The following is an 18883-nucleotide window of genomic DNA, read 5'->3' on the forward strand; positions in this document are numbered from 1 at the left end:
GGCATCTGCCATACGTGAGAACAGAAAAATGGTTTTATCAAGTGCATGTCAAGATGTTCACACTAATCATGTGACTGCCAGACAGTCATGTTCATACGCTATCTCAATACCCTACTACGCAAACGTATATATGCGGCTATATACAGATATATGTAGATATAGATGCTCAAAATAGCAGTTTGCCTTGCCAAGGAATGCTTCGCACTTAAAATCACTAGTACATATAGAACAAGCTCAGAAATTTCCAAGAAAAGGAAAGACCGATTTTAGGAAGTTTATTGGTACACTACAAATAAAAGAGCGCATGAATAAAACGCTAAAATTATATTTACATTGAAAGCTAAACCACAATCTCTGCATCTCAGCTGATACTCTCAACAATGAAGACCTTCAGACGCTCGACTCTGGCCGTGACGTTGCAGCAGAAGCGATTCGTTCCCTCATCGCCACCTTTCTCTCGCTTGTTATCGACTTCATCAGAAGCCAAGAACCCGCGATGCCTACCGCCAGTGATCCGACTGTCACAGCTGACAACGCACTGACCAGCACCGAGCTTTCTCTCGCCAAGGCGATCACTGCTTTCAGGCAGCCCTCCGTGTATATCACAGGCTCCACTGAATGCAACGTCCGTTTAGTTGTGTCCGTGACGCCATAGCCGCACATCACATTTGGCAGGCGTCTCTGCTCCCTGCAGCAAGAATAGGGCACGCCACAGCGCTCCCGGCTCGGGTTCCACCGAGAGCAGTGGAAGTACGCGTTGTGGTGCCAGTCCAGATAGCCCCTGGAGGAGATACCACAGCACCGAAGCGATGCTTGGAGCGTGTTGATGAGGTGTTCTATGTCAGGATCATCCCTGTAGATTACGACGGCTCGCCTCAAGATATTCTCGACACCTGATCTATTTGGCGGCGTCGAGGTGGACCACACGAAGGCGAGCACGGCCACGAGGACGACCGCGACAGCGATGGCGGACAGCGAGAATCCGTAGAGACACAGGAAGTTCTTGTTCTCGCGCAGAGCTCCTACGCATCCGAGTGCAGCTATGATGAAGACCAGGCAGCCAACGACTATGAAGAGGACAGCAGGGTCGAAGGTCAGGTCCACGTAACGGCGCAAAATTCGTACTTTGACAGTTAGGAGGTAGCCGCCCGTAAGTGTGGTTACACCACCTATAAGCCAGTAGATAAAGTTCATTATGAACAGCAATCCTTTGAGAATAAGACGGGCAGACATGGCGAGTGTTCGTGTGCAGTAACACTGTGTGGAGCGGGCGGGTTGATGGCTCTATTTGAAGAGAATATTGAGCATGCGCATTTAGTTTTTTTTCCTTTCTGACACTGCTGCTAAGTTCCTACTTTTAAACAGTAGGGCGGTAGAAGCGACGCGCATGATAGTGACACCATGTTCGTGCATTTGCAGAGTGATGGTCACGCCAACGCCACCTTTATTTCAATGTCAGTGTGAACGCGCGCTTATCAACCGGAATGGTCGGTCCGCCTTAGTTCAGGGAATGGTCACGATGCGACGCTTCATAAAGGGTCGCGCTGCTTGCGCCACACGTGCTTCCGAGTGCTTTCCTCAAAGATGCGATAGATGTGTTGCGCACTAAATTATCGTAGTCTGTCAAATTCATTCCTTTGTGCTCCTTTTGCGTGGCTCGAAGCAACGCCGCCACCACATCATGGCGCATCGCATCTAGAAGCATTGCAGTGATGCTTCCCCATAAGGAAGCCAGGCTCAAGTTTGCTCAGCCCCGTTAGCAGCCCTAGTGAAAAGAGGGCAAAACACCGGTCGCTAGGATGGGCCGCGCTTGCTGGGTTTTCCCATTGCGCGCACGGTGAACGTGTTCCTTTGGGCGCTTATCTCGCATTTTGCACGCTATAGGCGCCGCTCCTTCATCTTCCTGAAAAGCAGGCACGCTGTACTGCTGCATTGTTAGCTGCTGCAGAGGTTTAAACATGACAAAGACCTGAAAACTGCCCATAAATTCTGCTCCCATATTCGAAAATGCTCCTCAACTCCATTTTCATCCTTCATTTGACAGAGTTGAGCACTGCGCCGCTGCTCGGCTGAAAATGATGCTGCGCTGCTCAAGAATCGCAGCATATAATCGCTGATATGCAGCGACTTGCCGTGCCTAGAGACGGCGCTCCCATCGGCTTTCTCAAGTGAAGGTGAAGTGTTGAGTGAAGGGATGTTCTAGAATACGGCGGCTACTGTCGCCAATTCAAGTAGTGAGAGAAGCAAAAGGCATCAAGAGTGAAGTATGGCAGTTAGCCGGCACTGCGTGGTCTCGTTACTTTGAATTATTTTAGTCGTGCACAGTACTACACACTATTCCCTGAAAGAGGCGCGATGGCCGGGCTTATAGTAAAAGAAAGCTCGTTTGAATACTGAAACAACAGCAAATAGGCAACCGCTGTACATTGCTCGATTATGTTCTAGCTTTTCGAGACAATCATTGATAGTGTGAAAACGGCGGAACTCGCTAGCTTAATACACCACTGTTAAAACACCGTAGTGTGAGCCCTGCACCTGACGGCTGTTAACCACTCGTCGCCGCTCAGTCTGAACTGCTTTATGTGGTGGGTTCGCACTGAGCGTTTGAACGTACAGGTCTTGCAAGCAACACTCACCGATAAGTTAGCATGCTGAGCTGTAGCGATGCTACGATCGAAGTCATGAGTTCATTTCCCGCATACGCCAGCTGCGTTTCCACGGGAGCGAAATGCAGTAACGATGCGCTCAGATTTTGGCGCAAAAATAAAAGACAGGGCGCACTGGTGCTGCATTATTCACGTGTAGGGTGGTATGACGCTCCATGTAAACAGAAGTGACGTTCGGTGTGTGTGGGCCCTCTGTCCGTTGTCGTCACGCCTAACACTTCAAAAAAAAATTTAAGTGCACGTTAAAAAAACCTCAGGTGGCCGGAATCAATCTGCAGTCTCTAATCACGGCGTGCCTTCTAATGACATGATGGCTTTGGCACGTAAAATAATAACACCTTGCATGCGCTCGAGCCACGGGCGGTATGCCGTGGCCGCTATAAAAACAAGTTTTCATAACGGCAGCCATGTGTGTGTGTGTGTGTCTTTTAGTGTTCAATTCAAGCGTGTTGTAATTGCCGACCGTGTACAAACAACTATCCCTTACTGTGGCCCTTCTAACTGAAAAAAGAAAAAATTTTGATGGTTTCACGAAATTTGACGCTGTTATCAGGGGCAAATCTTGGCGGAACTAAATACGTACTCGATATTAGTGGGTATTGTATGGTAGGACGAAGACCAGGTGAGCTGTCAACATGGGCGTTTTAGCCGCAGAGGCAAGAGAGAGCGCTAGCTCCCCCGCCCCCTCACTGAAAAACGTTGGGGGCGCTGCCCCCCCCCCTTTTTTAGACAATGGTCCCTCTTGGCTGCACGCTGGGGAAACCACCAAGTAAGGCGAAGTGTTCCGTCGCAACAGTAATCACTCAGTTATGTTCTGACGAAAGAATGAAAATGTTACGAGAAAATGTTACAACAGAGTGAAATTTCGCCCATATTTTCGCTGTAATAATTTTTCTTGCAGGCTTTTTGCGGTGCGGGTCGCCTATGCGACGCTTTCGCGTCTTGTGCTGTAGTAATGCAGAACAGGCAAGTGCTGAACAGGGGCCACATAAGATTACGTCCTATGTTCATGCTTTTATTCTGCTGTGACTTGTTTATGCAGGTACAAGTGGGAACGAGCAAACTTTTTTAAAACCGGTAAAAGCACTTGCTACTTCCAGAAAATGATTTTCTTCGAAACGGATATATCTTCACCGCTGCTCTGTCGAAGCTGTTGCGAGCTGATGAGAGTGGCGAATCGTTTCTGATGTTTAGGTTTTTCCATACTGAAATGCCAAAAATTGCTTCCACTTTATTCTCTGATAAACCTGATCAGCCTTGCTTATTGTAACTTTGAGCAACAGCGGCAACTTGCAAAGTGGCCATGAATAAAGCAGTGCACTCGGGCTCACTAGGAAGCTCAGCTTGTAAGCTTGCCCCACAACTTGACCCACCGGACAAGGGAGAAGGTGAGAGACCGTGGTTTTTAGCATAACTGAGGCTTAGTTAAAATACATCTTGGAGAGCAAAGAAGCACAATCGTGCAGTGCTGCTTATTTCTTTCTATTTCTCTTTCAGAAAGTGTGAGCTCACAGAAATGTATACGCACACAAACTACTAAACAGTGTTATGCTGCAAGCATAAATATTTTATTATACTCATAATCTATCTCGCCACCTGCAATAAATAGTCGCTGCTTATGTGATTGGCGGCTAACCTACTTGAATTACATTTAGAAGGAGATATTCTCTCCAACTTCATGGCGTCATTGAACAAGGAGGTGATTTTATCTCACACAGTAAATTTTAAATACCGGAAAACCAATGGAAACAAAATGCCATATTGGAAATATATTATCCTTTTAATTTTAACGTGGTCGTTCATAAGTGGTCATTACGTGATGGATCATTTTTGCTTCGATTTTTGCCTCGCGTAACAAGCTGGTGCTGTGTACATCACAAAGAATGTTTACACCAACCATATACAGCTAACAACCATTTAGAAATGGAGCAACGAGGGTAGTTTAACGTTATATTCACCCAAATTTTGTTCTTGCAAAGCAAAAAAAATTGTTTAGCCCGTTTATATTGGCGTATTTGTGCAGCTGCCTTGGGGCCCCTTAGAATGTCAATATAATTGCAATAAGTGTAAACAATGTAGTATGCCTACAAATTATACATTTTTAAATGAAAAGGCTGACAAGGTGAAAATACGTTAATAACAGTAATATAACAATAGCAATAATATTATTCGCTGCACGCTCCAAAAATACTGTTCACACTAAAATAAAATATACATGCAAGCCTGAATATATGCAAGACAGTGTAATACTTGTAAAAAATGTTTAATAGCAATCACTCGTTGAGAAAACAAGGTTGAGCCCTCCGTCATAGAAATCGGCCTACGACAAAAAAGTAAAACGCGCCTTTACAGGGGTAACAAAATGTTTACTGTTCATTGATGGAGGAGGGTTTGCCAAATGCATGTCTTAGTGTTTGGAAGCTAAAGCCCCGTTCAACGTGGGTGTAGCTTCGTTGACACATCGTATATCTCCATACCAACGACTGACATCCATGGTAAATTTATTAGACAAACCATTGAGGTATCTCGATGTTAAGCTCCAAAGCATATATGGAGAAACAGACGTGATAGCAAGGTGAGCATCGCATTTTAGACGCAGAAATCGGGCTAAAATCTTCGTGTATCAAAGACACGATATATATATATATATATATATATATATATATATATATATATATATATATATATATATATATATATATATATATATATATATATATATGTATGTATATTGTAGTGGGGAAGAGGAAGAGAGACAGTATCTAGTTGGAGCACCTGAAAGACGACTGCGACGAAGAGCTGAGCTCGTGACAGTGACTAACGCCTCTTGAACCAGGCAGTTGGTTTTATTCAATAAACCCCCTTATAATTTGGTGGAAGTGTTGGGTAGTCTTCGAAGCTGGAACTACGAAGTCGCACCTTACATGCAGTGCCAGCAATGCCTGAAGAACCCTATACCCAAGGTACCTCGCACGTTCCCACCTCTAAATGTCCCGGCGTGTGGCCACTGCGTCACCCACCGGTCTTCAGCGGCACTGACGTTAAGGAGTGGCTGGCTACTTACCACAAGGTGAGCGCAGCGAACAAGTGGGGCGATGCAGCTAAGCTGACCTATGTAAGCTTTTACTTGTCCGGCGTCGCTAGTCTCTGGTTGCGCAATCACGAAGCCGACATTGCCAGCTGGGATTCATTCAAGGCCTCCTTTTCGCAAGTCTTCGACCACCCTGCAGTGCGAAAACTCCGCGCAGAACAACGACTTTGTGAGCGCGCTCAACAGCCAGGAGAGACCTTTTACCAGCTACATTGAAGGCGTTGTTGACTTGTGCAAGTGGGTAAACTCAGTGATGCTCGAAGCCGACACAATCAAACAAATACTCAAGGGCATATGCGATGACGCACTTCAAATGTTGTTAGCCAAGGACCCACCAACCATTGCCGAACTCGTCAGCTTGTGCCAGAATTTTGACGAATTGTGCAAGCAACGCGCCCAAACACGGTGCTCTCTGGAACAACGTGATTCGATCGCGGCCTTGAATCTCGGAGACCAGAACGGTATGTTGGCTCGCATAAAGAAGTTCGTGCGGGAGGAGTTCGCTCGGCAGCTCTCCATTTTATCGAGCGCGCCCGATCCAGCACAAACGCATCCTTTGGCCCCAGATCACCTGGCCCCGGCCATAAGGCACGTCATACAAAATGAGGTAGCTGACGCTTTGCCTTTCACTCGTTCACCACCTCTGGAGGCCGCACCCTTGACGTATGCGCAAGTCGTTGCAGCCAGAGCACCTCGACAGCCCACTTATGCTACCTCACCGATCCCTGTTCGGTCATCACCAGTCCCGTTATGTCGGCCGTTTGCAGCGTTTCCGAATCCGTGGCGCACCGCAGACAACCGCCCAATTTGCTATTCTTGCGGTTACGCAGGACATGTGGCTCACTTGTGCCGCCACCGCCCTCTCGTTCAGAGCGACACCATGCAAAGATCGTCGCACGACTCTCAGCGCTTTAACAATATGGCACGTCAACAAGGATCCTCTTCACCTGACCACCCTTCCTCAGACAGTCACCGATCTCCATCTCCCCGACGTCACTCCCTGTCGCCTATGCGCCGTCGACCCTGCCCTTCAGAGGCGGAAAACTAGATGCCGCAGTTCCGGAGGCACAAACTGCGTCGTGGTCGAAAGAATCAAGTCCTCGCATTTCTCCGACAAACCCAATCGACGTTTTTGTGGATGGTTACCATACCCTTGCGCTTGTGAACACTGGTGCTGCCGTTTCAGTAATTGATTTAAAACTTTGCCGCCTGCTTCGGAAGGTTACCACGACGCCAAAGAGGTTGTCCCTCCGTACTGCCAGTGCTCACCATATTCGACCATCAGCTGCCTGTGCCGCCCGCGTTCTCATCCAAGATGTTTTGTATACCGTTGAATTTCTTGTGCTACAGGCGTGTTCTCATGATATGATCTTTGGAGGGGATTTTATGTCTCGTAATCATGCGGTTATCGGTTGTTCTCGTGCTGAAGTGGCCTTCTCTGCTTTGTGTGCTTCGTCTCCGGAATTTCTGTTGATCAGGCTGTTTGTCGCTGACGACATCGACATACCACCGACTAGCGCTGCCTTTGTTTCCGTATCTTGTGCCGATGTGTCTAAGTCTGAAGTGTTGTTTACGCCTTCCCAAACATTCCAAAGTTTGCAGTTCTAGATGTTTCGGCGGCCGCTACCAATTTGTCACAAATCCCTTGCCGTCTCTCACAACCTTGCGTCGCGGAGAATGTATTGGAACATTCCAAGACTTAGACGTTTCCTCCATCTTCAACTTTGACGGTGAAAGTGATTTGCAGCTTAATTCATTGACGCCATCTTCCCATTCAACTGTCCACGAAAACAATAATTTGTTTGGCCCTTCAATTGATGGCGAACTTGAAGAACCACACCGCGAAAAGCTTCAAAACCTCTTCACCAGTTTCGCGGCTCATTCGATTGCCAGCAGACGTCCTTAGGCCGAGCACACACCATTGTCCATCACATGAACACCGGCTCCAAGCGCCTCTGCGACAGCGTCCCTACCGTGTATCTTCTGTTGAGTGTCGTGTGATCACCGAGCAAGTGGCCGACATAATTCAACGTGGCGTAATTAGGCCGTCCAGCAGTCCCTGGTCTTCACCTGTGGTACTTGTGAGGAAAAAAAGACGGCTCGATTCGCTTTTGCGTCGATTACCGCTGTTTAAACAAAGTCACGATTAAAGACGTATACCCTTTGCCGCGCATCGATTATGCCCTGGACTGCTTGCAAGGCGCTGAATTCTTCTCAACACTAGACCTATGGTCCGATTATTGGCAGGTCCCCATGCCACCATAAAATAGTCCAAAAACTGCTTTTGTGACGCCCGATGAGCTATACGAATTTAATGTAATGCCCTTCGGCCTTTGCAATGCGCCAGCCACATTCGAAAGGATGATGGATAGCGTCTTGCGTGGGCTAAAATGGAAGACATGCCTATGCTACTTGGATGATGTCGTTGTTTTCTTCCCTGATTTCGACAGCCACCTCCATCGTCTCAGCGAAGGCTTGAGCTGCCTCACGAGCGCAGGCCTTCAACTAAACATCAAGATGTGCCATTTTGGAGCTCGGAAGCTCACAATACTTGGCCACGTTGTTTTAAAACAGGTCGTTCTCTCAGACCCAGAAAAACTTCGTGCTTTCACTGAGTTCCCGAAGCCTACGACCGTGAAAGCGCTTCGCAGCTTTGTCGGACTGTGCTCGTACTTTCGCCGCTTTGTGAAGAACTTTGCTTCGATAATCACACCACTGACACAGCTGATCTCTGGCGATAGACACCTCTCTGATTGGTGGCCAGCATGCGATGATGCTTTTGCAACATTACGCCATCTACTTACTTCACCACCTACTATACGCCACTTCGACCCTACTGCTCCAACCGAGGTGCACACGGATGCCAGTGGCATAGGACTTAGCGCTGTCCTTGCTCAATGCAAGCCTGGATTCTCGGAGTATTTACTTGCGTATGCCAGTCGCACCCTAACCAAGGCAGAGCACAATTACTCGGTTTCCGAAAAGGAATGTTTGGCCATTGTTTGGGGATTACGAAAATTTCGTCCTTACTTAAATGGACGCGCATTTGAGGTAGTTACAGATCACCATTCACTCTGTTGGCTCACTTCATTGAAGGATCCTTCGGGCCGGCTTGGACGTTGGGCGCTACGTTTACAGGAATTTGATATTCACGTCATTTACCGCTCAGTCCGCAAGCACACCGACGGAGATGGTCTTTCTCGTTCGCCCCTTCCTGCAGCCGTTGAACCTGTTTTCTTTGCTGCAGCTACCATCGGCAGCATCGATACCACTGACATGCCTTCGGAACAACGCAAGGACCCTTGGATAGCCTCGCTCATCGACGTTCTCTCCTCGTCTTCGGTGACACCACGACACCGTATACCTCGTGCACAACGTCGGCAAATTCCTCGTTATACAATACGGGATGCCATGTGCTACCGTCGCCACTATCAGCCGGATGGTAGGAAATGGCTTCTTGTTATACTTCGCCATTTGCGCTCCAACATGTGCGCGTACTTCCACGCAGACTCTCAAAACGCGCACACTGGCGTTTTGAAAACATACGACCGGCTTCGTCAGCAATTTTTCTGGCGTGGAATGTACTCGTACGTTCGCAAGTACATACGCTCCTGCACTGAGTGTCAGTGACGGAGAACAACTTGTCATGCCTCTGGCGAATTACAACCATTGCCGTATCGAGCTCGGCCGTTCGGTAGAATCGACATCGACTTCTACGACCCACTACCTTGTACTCCTGCGGAAAATCGCTGGATTATTGTGGCCGTTGACCACCTAACCCGTTACGCTGAAACCGCCGCTTTGCCAGCCGCTGCTGCTCGTGATGTCGCCATGTTCATCTTGCGTAGCTTTGTCCTTCGCCATGGCGCCCCACGTGAGCTTCTTAGCGACCGTGGGCGTGCGTTTCTATCGCGAGTCTATCAGGAGCTTCTCAGTGAGTGAATTATTATTCATCGCACCACTACAAGCTATCACCCACAGACAAACGGTTTGACAGAGCGCTTTAACCGCACGCTCGGTGATATGCTTTCAATGTAGATATCCTCCGACCGTTCTAAATGGGACTTGGTGCTCCCTTTCGTGACGTATCCGTATAATACGGCCACGCAAGAAACTACAGCGTTTTCACCTTTTTTTCTAATGTACGGACGTGAGCCCTCTTCTACGCTTGACACGATACTTACTTACCGCCCAGATGCTTCAGAATACCGCCCCGCCTCCGAACCTGTTCAGTGTGCCGAAGAGTGCCGCCAATTAGTGCGTTCATTTACGTCCGTCGAACTAGATCTCCAAAAAGAACAACTTGACCAAGACAAGCCTGCTCACAGCTTCCCCGTAGGCTCATTTGTATGGCTTTCGGTTCCATTCCAGTCCTCCGGCCTCTCCCGAAAGTTTGCACTCAAGTACAATAGTTCGTATCGCATCGTTCAATGCGCGTCACCGGTCAACTACGTCGTCGAACCAGTGACACCTGCCAATGACAGACGATGCCGTGGTCGTCAGACAGTCCACATTAGCCACGTAAAACCTTACTATGATCCCCTTGTGCTTGCGTAGCAGTGAGTCGCCAGGATGGCTCCTCTTCACCAACGGGGCAAATGTAGTGGGGAAAAGATAGAGAGAAAGATTCTAGTAGGAGCACCTGAAAGACGACTACGATGAAGAGCTGAGCTCGTCACACGCTTATATATATATATGTATATATATATATATATATATATATATATATATATATATATATATATATATATATATATATATATATATATATATATATATATACATTTATATATATGTATATTCTGTGTGTGTAGGAGACAATAATGCAACGAAAGTGTAGGGGAAGGCATTATATCAACAATTGTAATGTGAATGTGAACAAAAAAAGGTGGATGAAAAGAGAACTTGCCGTGGGCAGGAACCAAACCTGGGACCTTCGGAAAACGCTTTCGATGCTCTAACAACTGAGCTACCAGGGCACCTATCCCCTCAGCCACTTTGTTTGGTACATATGAAATTAAACGGGGGGGGGGGGGGGTTAAGTCAGCGCTAGCAGCAGCAGTTCGGTTCCTGTCCACTTCAAGTTATCTTTTCATCCACTTTTCTTTCTTCGCACTTACATTGAGATTATGTCTAATCACTTCCCCTATGCTTTCCTTGCATTATCGTCTGTTAGATCTCATTGATATTATGTCCAACAAGAAAAGCGAGCCCTCAAGTATACACTTCTTTCCGGCAACGCTTAGGAAACCGCAAGAGTTATTCTGGTTTTTAGCATGCTCTGATGTCGCGCAATACACCATTCTCTGGCATTTTCTCTCCACCGAAATGTGACCGCCAGCCGAGAGCGCTTTACCAGTGCACCACCATTGCAAACGAGGTACCCTTGAATAAAATCGACAAGAGGGCTGACCTGCTCCACAAGATTTCTTTGCGTGAGACGTCTCACTGGCGTCTCCCACTGCGTCATCGGCCTGATCCTACTTCCTACTCGCCATACGGTACACTCCACCTTCGCCGCAACCGTTCCTACTCCGAAGAGGCTAGTTCATGTAACAGATAGAATGGCAGGTTTGCACTCCTGTTGCAGCCTGGCTTCGTCATGGCCGTGAGTGCTGATGACGCGTTTCTTGATTCGCTGCCAAGATGCATTCAAATGGGCGTAGCGTAGTCTCGCGCCTCACTTCTTGCTTGAGCCTTGACCATCTTACTCAGTTCAGGAGATTGACCAAGAAATGAGCGGCTTGTGAAGCTCTGAAGAGAAGACTTGAGACGAAAAAAAAAAGATCAATTAGCCGTGTCACTTGAGGTGCTAGGTGCCTCAAATGATCCGTGTATTTGGTCCTCTTTGCCTCACGAAGCCCTGGTCGTCACTGAGGAAATTTTCTATTTTTTTTTCAAATTTACGAATCGCATTATATGAAGGTGAAGATGGCATAGTGCATAAATTTGTTATACCGTAAAACTGAATTATATTGTGTCATTAGAGATTTGCGAACGGACCAGCATGAGATTTGGAAAAGAAAAGTAAAAAAAGAACATTATATTGTCATGAATTCGTGCGCAGTACATATCTTGGCTATTACAGTGTGCAAGGTGAGGAGAAATAAGACAAGGAAAAAAAGTCGTTTCGCCGGGAGCTCCCCATGCTCTGTTGATAATTGTGCCACAGATAAAGCACTGTATCAACTGTTTTGGCACCAGTGACTTTTATAAACAGCGGTGCTGTTGTTTATGTCATCACCTTGATTGGCTTCTACATCATATGGCATCTCCTGTCGCCTGGCCGCTGCCATAGCTACACCACGTGCGTACCACGCAATGACTCTGCCGGCGATTGCTCTGTTGGTCTTATTCGTCCTCTTTTTCGCTTCCTGTACTTGTGCGACGAATGCGCGCTCTTCGAATGCGCCGATTGGCCGGCATGGGGTGGAATAACTTGGGCGGGGGAGAGCACCACTACAGGGAAAGATAGAATGAAAAAGAGAAAGAGATACAAACTGAGAAAAAGAATATTTAGGAACACAAAATCAGAAAAATGAATAGACAGAGAGAGAACGACGAAGAAAAAAAACAGGAAGCGAAAACAGCGGAAGATATATACCAATATAGAAAAAAATAGAAAGGACTAGAAAGAGAAATTGATAAAGAGAAAGAAAAAAATAGAGAAGGTATGGTGACAAAAAGGAGAAAGTAAAACAGCGAGAAAGAGAAAAATAAAGAAGTACCAGAAAGGCCTCCCCACTCCGCTGTTGGTTCCTGCTTTGCGTCACTGTTTCAAGCTGCGTCATTTTAACGTGATAGCATTGAACAACTCGTTTCGCAAGAATTCCGAAGTTAGCGTGAACGTTGGAGCTGTTGGTTGTCAGCGAAAATTTATCATGTGCGCCATCGAAAAAGCGAGATCATAATAAAAGAATTAATTGAATTTTTTAAGTTTAAGGGAGAATCGAACCCATGGTGTCCGCGTCGCAAACAGGTGTGCTACCATGCAGCCTTGACATTTGTTGAATCTTGTGTGAAAAAACAACAAACAAACATATATGAATGTCATAGAGTGGAAGCAGTCTCCTCAACCCATCATATATTGCATGCGATACTGAAGCCGAGAATCACGCCTGGCGTCGAAACCTGCCAACTGAGCAACGGAAGAATGTTTCAAAGAAGCACTGACATCAAATTTACTCGTGTCAAGATTTTTGAGTCAATGAGCAGCTTGACCCCTTAGTAGCGAATCGCGACTAATAACACATCTGTGTGACGAATGAGTGTGTGTAATATTTATTATTATATTCGCGATCAAACACGGTTCAAAATGGCAGGAAAGCACACCAAATTCTAGTGTTGGCAGTGCTACCTCACCACCACGTTCAAGCCGCTGCACAGCTGATGCCGCTTCCACAAAAATGTGACGTCACGCCGGCGTTTCGTCTGCTAGGAGCACACATACAGTCAGTCCAGCTGTGTCTCTGAAGGCGTAGACATGCCTGAGTCGCCAACATCGTCTTACTTGCCGTCGACGCGGTTAACATTGGCAAGTGATGATGATAGTGACCTGGAATTGGGTATCGCTGCCATTCCCGACGATCCTTGCTTGACAAGCTCCGCATTAAACGCAATGTATTTATCAGTCCCGGCAGTGCTTTCGAAGCTCAAGGACACCAACTACGCACCTCATGTCGCGGACGTTTGGCGAGTGAATCGCTGCTTTCAGCTGCAGCAGGGCACATGGTAGGAATAGCCCCAGCCTCGAGAAGAGGCCTCGTACTGCCAGTGAAACCAAACTGGTTCGCCAACACAAGATTTACCCTTTAGTAGCTCGCCGCAAAGTGAAGACAGAAAATGTGGCTGTTGTTCACAGGCGTCCTGTCCCTCTGTCCATAGGCGCGGCGCGTACGAGGTCAACCAACTGGCTGCGTTGAGGTTCGTGACTGGGAAAGGCATGAAACGCCACGCACTTTCCGCCTTTTCGCGCCTCGACGTGCAGGTTCTCACTACGCAGTGGTTCCCCGACATTTTGGCACGTATTGTCGCTCTCAATGATCGTACTCGCACGCAGTGGAGCACAACCCAAATCCGTCGATGCAACACGATGAATCGCACGGATGCTTCAACACAGCAAGAAGAGCCACTAACTAGTGGGACCATGGCTGGGAGTGGGCTCCAAACACACTCAGAGATCGTCAACGTCATCGTTATTGGCGTATGGTCACTCAGGATGGTATTTGTGAAATGTATCACACCGAACACGTAGCACTAGTGTTGATGTCGCACGGCAGTCTTTTTTTTGTTTTTCTTCGTAGGTTTTCCACGCTGTTTGACGTCGAAATAACATAACTTTGACGCAACGGACGCCATTCAAATTTGTCCAAGAAGACCTATGCATACCAAGTGATCGAACGATGGGCACATCTCGATCTTGAAAATTGATGTCAGTGCTCTAATAAAGGCTCTCCCATTACAAATTATATTTATATTCATCTTCAGCAGCATGCCCATCAAGCAAGCGGACATTTTTCATCGGAGAGACGTGCCTATATTCAGATGACATCATTGTATATTACAAATATTCACAACTCGTTTTTTCTTGTAATCATGGCTTAAGCTGCTCGTGTTCCGAGCCGATTATTAGCAGGGGTATTTTGACAATGATTCAATGCAGCACTAAGTCACGTCACCAATAACGCTACGGAATGCCATATAGTGCTACAACTACCTACCATTAAAATGTATATAGAAGGAACGTCTTGTGAACACTGCTTAAAACTTCTTTGACAATGCAGATTTTACCGCAAACGAGAAGGGACCGCGAAAAGTGATGAGACAAGTACAAGCACTGTCTTGTCTCTTCGAGCTCCGTCGTAGTTCAGCCTAAAGTCTTCGCATTAAATGGTATGTGCCAACTAGGCCAACCAACTATGCCGCTGCCATAGCTGAACCACGCTCGTGCAACGCAATGACTCGACCGGAAACTGCTCTTTTCGTCTTCTTCATCCTCTTTTTCGCTTCCCGTACATGTGCGACGGACACACGCTCTTCTGATGCGGCGCTTGACTAGCTTAAGATGGAACAGCTCGGGCGGGGAAGAGAAAAACTACACAGAGAAAGAATTAAAGAGAGAAAAAGAGAGAAATCACAAAAAGGGGGGGGGGGGATAAAAAATAAAAAATCAGTGAAAGAAATAGGCTTAGTGAGAGAACGACAAAAAAAAACAGGAAGTGAAATAGAAGAACAGAAATGCAGAAGCAGAAATAAAGATAAAAAGAACGAGAAAAAGACAAAGAAATACAACAGATACGGAAACAGAGGAGCGACGATATAAGGAAGGCCTCCCCCCTCTGATCTTCGTTAAAGATTCACGACGCTATTGCAAGCTGCGTCATTTTGCCGCGACAGAATGAAAGAACGCGTTTCGCAGAAATTACGACGTTAGCATCGACGTTATATAGCATTGTTCGTTGTCAGCGAAAAAGGATATTGTACGAGATCGAAAAAGCGAGGTTTCCGATCTCGCAGAAGTGATTAGTGGGGTGACGTGGCCGTGCCTACACAATGCACAATTTAGTTTCTTTAGCCCGGGCACATGACTGAACAAAATGACTATAGGTCGCGCGTTTATATACTGTCGTGCAGCTACCTCACGGACATCGAACTTAAGAGGTGCACAATACGCGAAAAAACTATATAGAGTTGATATGCCGCTTAGAAACGCTTTATTGAGAATAGTGAAAAATATTCATAAACAAGGATGAATATACATATAAATACAAATCAAAAAACAAAGTAGTGCCCCTGGTTAACGGCACACTAGCGACAGGGCTTGCGAAGCTTCTCGAAAGGACGCCCGGTGGGCTGCGAAAGGAAATTGAAAAGAACTCTGAGACCCCGCACGGAGAAGGAGGTGACCCGAGAGTTCTTTCGACGGTCCTCTTCCTCCGCCGCCTCACGGCTGCTTCGGGTCCCACGCGCTCGTCCACGAGGCAGAACAATGTTCGGCAAGGAGCCGGCAGAAAAATTTCCATGCTCTTCCACGAGTTTTTGCATATATAATGTCAGGAAGCTATATATTTGTTAGTGACCTAGCAACACCACTACAAGTGTAAAGCGATTGAAATGAACACTGAGCAAACGAACACACGTGCGAAAGCGTGGACTGTGGGACAATGTGGATGTGTTAAGAAATCTTCAACATTATGTGCTACTCAAACATTGCAGCGCACGATTTCTTCCTCCAGGCTCAGCGCTTCCACAAGTTGGCAAACTCGTGTATTTTTGAGCAAATTACGTTAACACAAATTATAATGTCCGTGGTTATTGTGTAAAACCACGATATGATTACAAGGCACGCCGTACTGGAAAGCACCCAAGTCATGCCATCTTCGACTCTGAAACACAGAGTACGCGGTTTCGCACTATTTCACCTGGATGAAAATAGAAACGCCACAACCAGTACCCAACCAGTGACCTTCGGGTAAGCTTTGCGTTCTGTTATTGCTGCAACACCACGTCGGGTAAAATTCTCGGTAATTAAACGGATAACGAGGCTTACCTGCCGCACTAGGATTTTTTGCGTGTGGATCGACATTGCATTGGCTCCTCGCATGTTTCTCTGCAGAACTCCTCGGAGACGCGGTTCGCTGTGGGCTGACCACGACACGGCAGATGACGTAGCCTCGGCCTTCCACGCCTCGTGGTGCCATCGGACCTGCTCGACCAGATGAGTCTTCGGTCGCAAGCGCCGTCTTGTTCCCCATGCTGCACTACACCGTGTCTTGAGGTGTTCGAGCTGCATACAGGCGGAGTCTTGTAAAGAAAGTAATGGCTGCTGTGAAGGTCTACAGTTGCAGCGTGGCTTCTGTGCGGCAGACAGCGCTCCTTCTTGATTAGCACCGCAGGCAAATTCGAGAGCGCGCAGCCTGGCCTCGCGCCTCCGTCGTCTTCTTCGTCTTTTGTTCACGCAGAATAGGCCATCACCAAGACTGTGTTTGTTGCTTTTTCTAACTTTATAAATATTTGTATCACACAGTGATTGCAATATATTACACTAATATATTATAATAACAGCACTAAATGATATTGTGGAACTATAGCCGTGAGAACTGATAAATTCAGTCTTGTACAAAGTAACAAGGTATTGTGCACTCTCGTGCGCAATATTGAATGGTATTGCGTAGAGGGTGGTCCGAATTGATTGTAAAGATAGAATACTTGTCCCGGAGTTTGTCACCCACCCATTGTTGATACTTTTGCTGCAAATGACATTCTTTATCAACTTTTTATGTGGCCAAAAATTTCGCCAGATACCACACATTTCTTGGTATTTACGCATAACAGTCGGGAGGTGGTTGCCTAGGCTACATTTTTTGGCTTTAAGACAGGCGTTACAAGAGGAAGTGGCGAGTTCTAAATGCTAACATTTCTTTGAGAACTTCAGCGAGTTAAGGTATCTATCTATCTATCTATTTATCTATCTATCTATCAATCTATCTATCAATCAATCTATCTATCTATCTATCTATCTATCTGTCTGTCTGTCTGTCTGTCTGTATATCTATCTATCTATCTATCTATCTATATATCTATCTAACTATCTGTCTGTGTGTCTGTCTGTCTACGACATTTATCGCTCCTGGCCGTTTCGATAATGGGATCTATACCGAAATTGGTATGACATAATTGACTGTATGAGGAGCATCAGTGACTAGTCATACCATGAATATTATAATTTACATGTCATGCTGTTGCAGCTTTTACGGCAATTTCGTTGACATGACGTATCGCAAAATTAGTATGGTATGAGTGGTGAACGTAAGGAACAAGCCCTCACGTTGAAATCATGACATGCATGTCATGTAAAAAACGACTACATGCCACGCCCATGGTGTACTCATGGTCGTTTCGCTAGCTTAATATTTAGGAAGTTTGATATTACGGGATGTGAATGGATGACGAACAGAAATGCCAAGCGCAATCATGATAAGCACGACAAGGTAGTCATCTGTGGCATTATTTATATGCACACCACTGCTGGTGGTGGTATTACAAACGTTAGTGGTGCCGTCGTTACGTGACACTAAACAACATACTTGCATTTTTTTCCAGATTTGTGAGAGCGCATAACATTTGTAGTTCTGTTTACTGTTTAATACACCCGTCGTCCTCATAACGCTGTGCTGATTTTAAAGTGGCATATCCAGCTTTCTCGTTCGTGCTTTGCATCGATTCCCACTGTACGTGGGGTCTGCCAATTGTCTATTTTTGCTAGGTTGAATCAGTACATACATTCGGCCCGCGTACATTGTGCGCGCTGACGTAGAGGAGCTGACATGTAGCAAAGAGTCCAGTGCAATACTGAAGCTGAAACCAGGCACGTCACTGAAAAAAAACACATTGGTGCTTTGTTTGTGTGTGCACTGTGTAAAGGACATTGCGTACCTGGCTGCTTTTGGCAGACGCACGGCTTCGTTGAACAGATTTGCGCTCGATCTGTTTAAGTGTTCCTTCTTTGTGGTGTCCTTTCTATTTCAGCGCAATTTTTACCTGAATCGTTGAAGCTGTCGATAAATATTGGCAACAAAATTACATAGGCGGCCACGAAAACTTTATCGTTAGCCCCTATTTTATTGTTCCTGTGTGTGTGTGTGTGTGTGTGTGTGTGTGTGTGTGTGTGTGTGTGTGTGTGTGTGTGTGTGTGTGTGTGTGTGTGTGTGTGTGTGTGTGTGTGTGTGTGTGTGTGTGTGTGTGTGTGTGTGTGTGTGCGTTTGCGTGTGCGTGTGCGTGTGTGTGTGTGTGTGTGTGTGTTTTGTCTTTTCTGAACAGCGAAGCTTTTTTGTAAGTTATTCGAAATAGAGTTTCACTAACATTTAAAGATCCTGTATATTTTGTTCTACTAAACCCCTTATTGAATTCTTGATTTGATACAAACTGTTAAGTCTCGGAACACTATACGCAATATCCCCCACTTAATTTCAATTGTCGACCATGTAAGGAAGTAATCGCACCGAAAGAATGCACATCAGTGCCTTAATTGTATACGATTCGCGCGATGTGCATTTGTGGAAGATGCGTTATGTAGGTTTGTCCTGTATGCCTTATATGACATTTGCATTTGTGAGTGTAAAGTTCC

General features: G+C 46.3%; 1 protein-coding gene across 1 annotated transcript; it reads right to left on the reverse strand.

Moving 5' to 3' along the window:
• Window positions 1-258: 258 nt before the first annotated feature.
• On the reverse strand, window positions 259-1280 carry LOC119176685 (tetraspanin-33). The gene has a single exon (XM_037428044.2). The coding sequence runs from the start codon at window positions 1231-1233 to the stop codon at window positions 391-393; it is 843 nt and encodes a 280-aa protein (XP_037283941.2). The 5' UTR covers window positions 1234-1280; the 3' UTR covers window positions 259-390.
• Window positions 1281-18883: the final 17603 nt, after the last annotated feature.

Source organism: Rhipicephalus microplus, chromosome X, assembly GCF_043290135.1.
Source record: "Rhipicephalus microplus isolate Deutch F79 chromosome X, USDA_Rmic, whole genome shotgun sequence".
NCBI classification, from domain to species: Eukaryota; Metazoa; Arthropoda; class Arachnida; order Ixodida; family Ixodidae; genus Rhipicephalus; species Rhipicephalus microplus.